This window comes from Sabethes cyaneus, chromosome 2, assembly GCF_943734655.1.
Source record: "Sabethes cyaneus chromosome 2, idSabCyanKW18_F2, whole genome shotgun sequence".
In the NCBI taxonomy this organism is placed as follows: domain Eukaryota; kingdom Metazoa; phylum Arthropoda; class Insecta; order Diptera; family Culicidae; genus Sabethes; species Sabethes cyaneus.
In genome coordinates this window covers 14328948-14337116 of record NC_071354.1, presented here as the reverse complement: position 1 = coordinate 14337116, position 8169 = coordinate 14328948, and the positions used below count along the sequence as shown (strand labels likewise).

Below are 8169 nucleotides of genomic sequence, written 5' to 3'. Positions count from 1 at the left end.
GTTTTATACTGCAGGTTGCTGTTTATCAGCCTTTTGACTGTTGTAAATTTGCATCCACAATTCTATTTAAATTCTTCTTGTCGGTAACTAGCTGCAAATAAGCATTGTCAGCACTATAAGAGGACTAGCATTTAGCAGTAAAGGAGCCGCATATTTTGCCAAAATAGCATTTAAGTAGCATTTAAGGCAACTTAAATGCTTATTGGCTTGCATGTACACTGCATTGGAAATGCTTATTGGTTACCTGGGTTGTTCAGTCACACATTTTGCAGGTGAGGAAAGTTGCCAAAATTTCGTGGGAAAAAACCATGAATCTTGGTAGATTCCTATTTGTATTCTAATGCTTACGTAGAGTTGTTATCGACGCTAAGAATAATATAGAAATAGTTTCTAAATACATCACGCATAATTCATAACTTGAACAAATATGCAGCATATATGAAATAAATGAAAAATTAAATACTAAGGTAGTTGATCCAATAGTTGTGGTAGTACCAATAGTTGCGTTACTATTCATTATTAATGCACATTTTCGTCACCGTAGCATTTTAGATAAAACAATTACGTTCATTATATAAAACAGGTTCTTAGAAGTATTGGTAATTAGACTACACCATTTAAAATTAAAGCATTATTTGCTAAAATGCCAATTTTCCAAAATCTAACACAACTATACCCGCAGTTGGAGCGCACAACTATAGGCGCTCATTTCTATAGTTTTGCAACGATGTTTTTTCACTTAGCAACCTAGCAATGTATATGGAATAACACAATTAAAGGAACACCAAACTTAATTAAGGAAACATTAGCGCAAGTGTTGGCACAATATAATTGAATCGGAAAATTCATTTTTCTTTATAAAGGTTCTCGTACAACGAAAGCAATTGTCTTGCCTTGTAACAAATACCTTATATTGCGACATTTGCCTCTATTTAGACTACCCCGATTTACACCGATCACAGTCGAATCTCGCACACGGTTTCGCTCAAGGAAAATGAAGTAAAAAAGGAGTGCAAGATGGAAAAAGAAGTCAAACTCATAAGTTGATTAAACTAAACGCCACTCTAGTGTCAAATTATGCAAAATGCGGTATGTTTCATTAAATGATTATCACAGTATTATAAATATTCATAAAAGGAGCAATACAGTGGACCCCGTTCGTTTGAACGATTCCTCATGCACACTAACGGGGTTCGTGTTTAATTTGAACAACTAGCAACCCTGAATATGCTGAAACTGGTATGAACTGGCCGCCCTGCTCTTTGTTATTGTTTTGGTAGTTTGATTTAGTTGATAGTTGCAAGCAGCGAATATGTTATTCTCCGATTGGATTTCTATCGTAATCGTTGAGAAACGAAATGCGAAACTGATTAAACTAGGATTAAACACGCTAGATCAGTTCAAACAAATCGTGTTTAAGTGCATTGTCTGCGAAGGCAAATGATGCCATGTTGAGAATGACATTTGAACCATTTTTAATTTGTACATCGTGCAAACCAGCGGGGTTCAAGTTAAAAAGTGTTCAGATTAAAAACGGTCAAACGAACGGGGGTCCACGGTATTTGATAAATTTATTGTGCTTTGTCACTCTTTCTCTTTCTCACTCACAGCATTCGCATTGTCGCACTTTTTGTGCCAGTCGCACATTTAGACTGCTGTCTAGTAAGGTGCAGAATGCAGGATATATCCCACAAGCATTAATTGAAGCATATACCTCAATAAACAAGAAAAATGACGTTATATTGTGCTTAGTGGCGCGACTAATGGAGCATCTACCCTATTTGCTTTTCCTATAACCGGTACTGGCGCCACTGCTAATTCAATGTCAGTTCAGATGGGAGAGTTGTAATGATGGGAAATGCCGATCAAAATATATAACGATTATTGATAAAGTTTTCTTATCGTTAATAATTAATAACGATAATATGACAGTATTAGCAAAAATACGTAAGAAATAGTACAAAAATGTTAAAATAATAACGAGCCAAGAAGAAGATTTCACTTTAAACCCCTCCAATTTTCGATATTCTTCCCTGAAGATAAGGTTTGATGGTATTATCGATACAAGATTACTAGCGATATTATCAGTAGCACACTTTTCATCACAGTTTTGAAGGTTGCATTTATAACTGTGCAGTCCAATTAAATGCGAAGAGCGCAATAAAATACAGATTTTTTTTAATCTAGCACAGTTTGAGTACAGACAAACAGACACTCTTTTCTCATTCTTCGTACCGATTAAACCGTCATTTCAAATTTGGGCTTAGTTGGGAATGTCTCCGTTTTGGTCAAAGTGGCGCTTTTTGACGAAAGAAGGGAAATTCCCCATAAAAATCCTTGCTACTTCGAGGGATACCCATGTTGCTATTTGATATTTGGGAATGTCGATGATTGATGGTGGTAGTGTTCAGGCTAAATGTGAGGTACGATAATTTTTGTTGATTTTTCCTCCAAGAGTTATTTCTGCTTGTCTGTGGTTGAGCTTACGTGACACTCTTTGCCCCATCTTACCCTATTTTTATGTGCACCTTACTTCTGTTCTCAAAACAAACATCTCATTTTATGCTTCAAACAAAAAAATATCCGACATTAGCACGATATGGATTCAACATTTTACAAAATTGTAACACCAGCAAAAAATGATGCAGGCATCCCTCATGAAATCTTGCCCTTCGGTCAGTTGGCCCAACTAAGGCCCCCATACACGTACGCATATGTTGGGTTGCAAAAATGAACAAAATGTTGGTGGTTCATTCCGGTCGAGCGACGAGCCGAACATTTTCTTCTGTCAGTTTGGTTCGTGGCATTCACACACCGGCGAGCGTGTTGGACGAACATGAATTCACCAACATTTTCGACCAACATGTACGTACGTGTACGGGGCCTTAACGACTCACTTTCACTAGTTGGGCCGAGGTGGTGGCTCAACCAGCGAAATCAGATCCCTGTCACGACAGCTGTCAGCTGAAGCCGCCTCCGGTAGTGGTGGTAATAGAGGTAGACAACAAATTTTGAAACAAAATTTATTCGAGACAACGCATGTATTTAATGCTGCGCAATATGACGAATGCAGCGTGTTGTTTCCCCTCTTTCGTTTATCGTAATAAAATAACACTATCAAAAGTCAGAATTTTTCCTATCTTACGTTGCCGATAACAGAAAAAACGAACATCTTTCACTATCTACATCCCACATGCCACACATTTTCTGAAACATAAAACCGTATGATTGCGTAATTCTTACAGCTGCTATCAAATTTGACGTAAAATCGAGCCAGCCGTTTATCAAGTAAAATGTATGAGAATAACGTTCGTGCCAGGGATGTGAGCACCAACTTTTCTAAAGGGACAACCTGCAAAATGTAAACAAACTGAGTGAGGGTTTCTTTCGCTATGCTAATCCAGCAAAAACTAACCCTCACTCGGTTTGTTTACATTTTGCGGATTGGCCTTTTTGAAAAGTTGGTGCCGATTTCACGATTTTTTATTATTTCTAGATAGAACTAACAAAAGGGCGAATGTCGCAAATGTAAACAAATCGGGTGAGAGTTATTTTTTGCTGGACCAGCATAGGAAAATCAACCCTCACTCGGTTTGTTTACGCTTGCGACATTCGCCCTTTTGTTAATTCTATCTTCATTTATGATGGTGCGCGCATTGTGCGCCATTATGGCAGCTTTTAATCTTTTATCGATCTTTTAACCAAAATGAGTGATAATTTACTCAATCTAGAATAAATAACTTTAAAAGTGTTGACAACCCTGACGCAAAAGCCCGCTTTTTTCTTGCTTTGACAGCTTGCGTGGAAACTTGACGTACGAGCTAAACAGAAACAATCGTGCGAGGGCAGAGCAGCAGCGGCAGCAGCATCTTTTCTTGTAAAGCTTTTTTTCTCTGGCTATTCAATTGCTTTGTTCCGTCAACGTGCTACTGTACTTGTGCAAAAGCGAAAGCCGACTTTTGTACTTCTGTGTTCTGCAAAAAGTGTCCAGTAGAAACACCACATTGCGAGGGCCCGTTATGAAAAGCTAGTATAGGGTGGAGTGATTAGAAAATCTAGAATAGTTCACACTCCACCTCTTGGAAGCGCAGCGTATTCAAGATGGAGAACCTCAACTTCCCACCGGTAGAATTCACTCGGCCCGATTGCTCCGACAACGGCAAAACCGTCTTCCAGGAGTTTACGATCATACTCCATAATATACACCTCTTCGAAACTATTCCGACGGCCAAATGGTTGGGGCTGTTGCAGGAGAAAGCACTGGCAAGGCGAAAGATAGACATTCGCGAAGCGGACCGTCTGCACAATCTATCCGCACAGCTGGCAGAGAACGACGAATTGGACAAAGCGATGGTTCACATCACCCAGGCGCTGTACCGTTGCCCGCTGGACAGTATACTGGCGAAGGCAATCCTGTGCCAGAAGGGTGAGCTGCTGCGGCGTAAGGAGCGTATGCAGGACGCTATCCGGCACTTGGAGCATTGTCTGCAGATCGAAGGGGAGCGGTTTTCCTTTGGAACGTATCTGTGCTTGCTGCGTTGTTACAAAGCGATGGGCAATGCGATGAAGGTACGAACGACGCTGAACCGTTGTGCGACATTTTTCAACCGGTGGAAGGAGGAATTTCATCGGTACGATTCGCAGCTGAAGAACGAACCGGACGTGCACATGGAGGAGATGAAGAAAGAGTTCGGTAGGCAACTGGGTGGTTGGTTGGTTGAATTGATTGATCATTGCGGAGGTAGTTTATAAGTCTCTGATGGTGACTCATGAGGTGTTGTCATACAGTGAAAAAAACAAACGAACGCGCATAAGATCGATTAGATAATTGTCGGAATGAATTGTGAGGATTGTTTGTATTTTTTCTCTTCTACTTGTTTAGATCTACACGCCAACTGTATTCCGATCGAAATTATGCACGACAAAAACTTTCGTAATGAGCCCGCCGTGCAAGACGATTACGAGGAGGAGGTGAACATTGAGCCGTATCTTGGATTTTCTACCGACAGAAATATATGCGGCGCTTCTAGTGCTTGCACTTTGGATATGTAGGTTAAAGTAACTGAGCCGAGAGCGAATGCTTACTTTTTCACTTTTTTGCAGGGATGGTGAAACACCCAAGCTAGTGGCAAACGTGTTCATTCCGGAAGGTTCAATTGTGCTGATAGAGAGGCCGCTCGCGTCGCATCTAGAATTTTCCAAAGTACAATGCTACACTTGCCATACCGTTCGACCGCATCTTATTCCGTAAGTACGATTACGATGGTTTATTTTTGTAATGTTAACGTCGGTAACTTCTGTTTTAGCTGCTTCAACTGCCAAGGAGTGTTCTACTGCTCCCACGAGTGCCAACGAAAGGACGAAGGTTACCACAGGTTCGAATGCCACGGCTATCAGTTACTGTTTTTTCCTCTAGTCAACGGAAACCTCGAGCTACGACTGCTCATCCGAACTCTTAACACACTGCGGAAGGTGTTGGCTGTCCAGCCGCACGCCTATCTGAGAAAGCCCCGCACGGCTAACGACCTCTTCAATTTACTCCTCGAGGGTTGGGAGTTTTTTGCCGATCTATTCAACACTCTGCTAATTCGGCCAGATTATGCAAGTTTTCGTGTAGAAGACTTCGAGGCACTTATGATAAAGACGGAAAAATTGCTCAGCTACGTCAAGGTTGACGGACAGGTGAAGCGGCAATACTTCATGCAATGGAAATACTTCGACAACTTGCAGTTTGATATCTTCATCGGAGGCTTGCTGTTGCACTTTTGCACCCTAACCATGACTAAGGTGCACCGGTTGTCGTTTGAAATTCCGGCAACGGAGGAGTTTGTTGGTCGCGTTCCGAACCACGTCACGACTAGCTGTTACTACGAGCAGGAGCCACTTCGAAAAACCGTTCTCGAAACCTTGGAGCGATACGGCAAGGCGGTAAGTGTAATTCTATGGGATGGCAGCTTAACCCTTGTCATTGGTATTAATTTACGTCGTTTTAGCATTCAAAGCGAAATACCATCGACACTGGACCGCTGAGGGAGGGTGTCTGGTGTCACTTGGAAATGCTCCGCAGTGATTACGAAGACGTAAAAAAACCGGAAAAGCTGGATGACGATGCGTGCTACCAGGTATGGACGCGAGCGAATGTGAAGCGGCTGTGGCAGGAATGCCAGGATAGCGTGCAGTTTGATATAGTTCCGGAGATTCTTTTTCACTCGCGAACCGACGTCGTATCGAGAGCACTGGAACGCTTCTATGACATTTATTTCGACCATTTTGGCGAAATTCCGACGTGCAGCCGAAATCGTACCTTTCCAAATGTGATGCGTGCGCTCTACTCTACGGCGATCAATGTTAAGCACTCGTGTGGGCCAAACTTGTTTTTTGCGTGAGTATTTGTTTGCGCTTTTGTTTTCGACATGTTCAGCGTATTAAGGAAGAATTTTTGCAGAATGATTTCCAATGGTCTGTTCGTGGCCCGTGCTTGCCGGGATATCAGCCAGGGGGAGGAGCTTACGCTTAATCATGGTCCTCACTACAAAGATGCACCGCGAGACAAACGGCGGAACTACCTCCGAAAAATCTACATCAACTGTGATTGCACCAAGTGCGGAGTGCTCGATGATCATTGGGTAATTGTCCATTTGTTTTAATGTTCACTCGATCATATCAATTCTCTTTTCCTAGATTCGCTACCAGCGTGTCAAATGCGACTTCTGTATGTTTAATCCACAATCGTTGAGCACTTGCCCGGACTGTTTACGAATTAAGGAGATGCCGTGGGAGGTGGAAATTCTCATCCAACAGTTGCAAGACTTAGAGTCAAAGCTGTCGAAAAGTTCACTGCCCCAGCTTATGCCACTGACCGCTTTCGGACGCACGGTTGGAAGTTTACAAACGGCGACAGCGTCTGGCAAGCGAAAGATCGAGCTGCTCATGTTCTTCGAACGCATCTGGAAGATGGTATTCGTCGAAGAATGCAATATACCGCTCTATAACAATCTCAAGGAACAGTTGTCCTGCTTCGCAGAAGAAGGTGAGATGCGAAATAATTACACCTCGGCTAGAATGTGTGCTAAATTTCGATTTCTTCAATCCACAGTGATTCGTGATGCCATCGATGATGTGTACGTGCTGTTAAAGCGCTGTAAGGATGTGATCGATACTTTATTCCCATACATGAGTGTCCAGGTGGCGAACGAATACGAGCTGGTAGTTCGTCGTGCAGTAAAGTACATGTTACCGGCAAAGTACGTCTTTATTTCAAATAGTTTAATGAAGCAATTTAAACATGTCTTTGTTATTTTCAGATTCCTCGGGGTGGACCGCAGTCAAGTGTACCGAACGTTTGACTTGGCTTATTCCATGATCAAGCACGCATTCCAGATCCTCGAATCTCGCTTTTTGTACGAAGACGAAAGCTACCGGAAGTTGACGGTGGTCGAGTATTCGCTGCGTATGTTCGAGGAGAATTTGCGAATTACGGGTGCCAGCGAGGATGCCGAACTGGTACTGGCAATGATGAAACCTGTTAAGCGGAAAAATGACACTTCAAATCAAACTAAGCAAAAAGGACGAGAGCAAAAGCAGCAAAACAAAACAACCAAAGAATCAAAACAATCCGATCAAACGTCAGTCAACGGGGACTTAGAGCACCCGGAGAGTGATAAGAAGGGTATCGGTAAACTACCCAACGGTATCAAGCATTACAACAATGCCAGCTCTCACGATAGCAATAGTAGCTACAATAGTGATGACAGTGCAAACACGGTTATTGTCAATGCCGCCGAAGAAGTGCCACCGGAAGTGGCAAAGGAGGAGCTTGGTGCGTCAGTGTCAGTGTCCAAAAAATCGGAAAAGATTCCTAAGCGTAAGGAAACCGGTGCAGTACCAAAGCCATGTCGAACAATGAAGCACCATCGGAAGGTTTGAGTGTTGCCGGTAAGATTTGAATGAATAATGTTAGCTTTTCTTCTGTTCTAGAGTAAACGATAATAACGTTAGTGTCATAGCTAGGAATCACGAGTTGTTTGTTTCTTTACACAGCAAACGTCCGAAGGATGCGAATTCTTCGGAATATCATTCCGTTTTTTTTAACGTAACGCTTAGGTATTTTAAAATTTGTTTTGTTCTAGCTATTTGCCAGCGATAAGTGCGTGAGTTATTCTATCAATT

At 42.1% G+C, this 8169-nt stretch overlaps 1 protein-coding gene across 1 annotated transcript; it reads left to right on the top strand.

The window, feature by feature from the left end:
* Nucleotides 1–3895: 3895 nt before the first annotated feature.
* Nucleotides 3896–7965, top strand: LOC128734521 (uncharacterized). The gene is made up of 9 exons (XM_053828764.1): nucleotides 3896–4693; nucleotides 4883–5048; nucleotides 5104–5247; nucleotides 5307–5928; nucleotides 5994–6382; nucleotides 6446–6626; nucleotides 6682–7030; nucleotides 7097–7244; nucleotides 7305–7965. The coding sequence occupies exons 1-9, from the start codon at nucleotides 4102–4104 to the stop codon at nucleotides 7924–7926; spliced, it is 3213 nt and encodes a 1070-aa protein (XP_053684739.1). The 5' UTR covers nucleotides 3896–4101; the 3' UTR covers nucleotides 7927–7965.
* Nucleotides 7966–8169: the final 204 nt, after the last annotated feature.

Coding starts and splice junctions, on each gene's coding strand:
- LOC128734521 (XM_053828764.1), top strand. CDS start 4,102: ATGGAGAACCTCAACTTCCCACCGGTAGAATTCACTCGGCCCGATTGC. Junction 4,694..4,882: donor GGAGATGAAGAAAGAGTTCG/GTAGGCAACTGG, acceptor CTACTTGTTTAG/ATCTACACGCCAACTGTATT. Junction 5,929..5,993: donor TGGAGCGATACGGCAAGGCG/GTAAGTGTAATT, acceptor ACGTCGTTTTAG/CATTCAAAGCGAAATACCAT.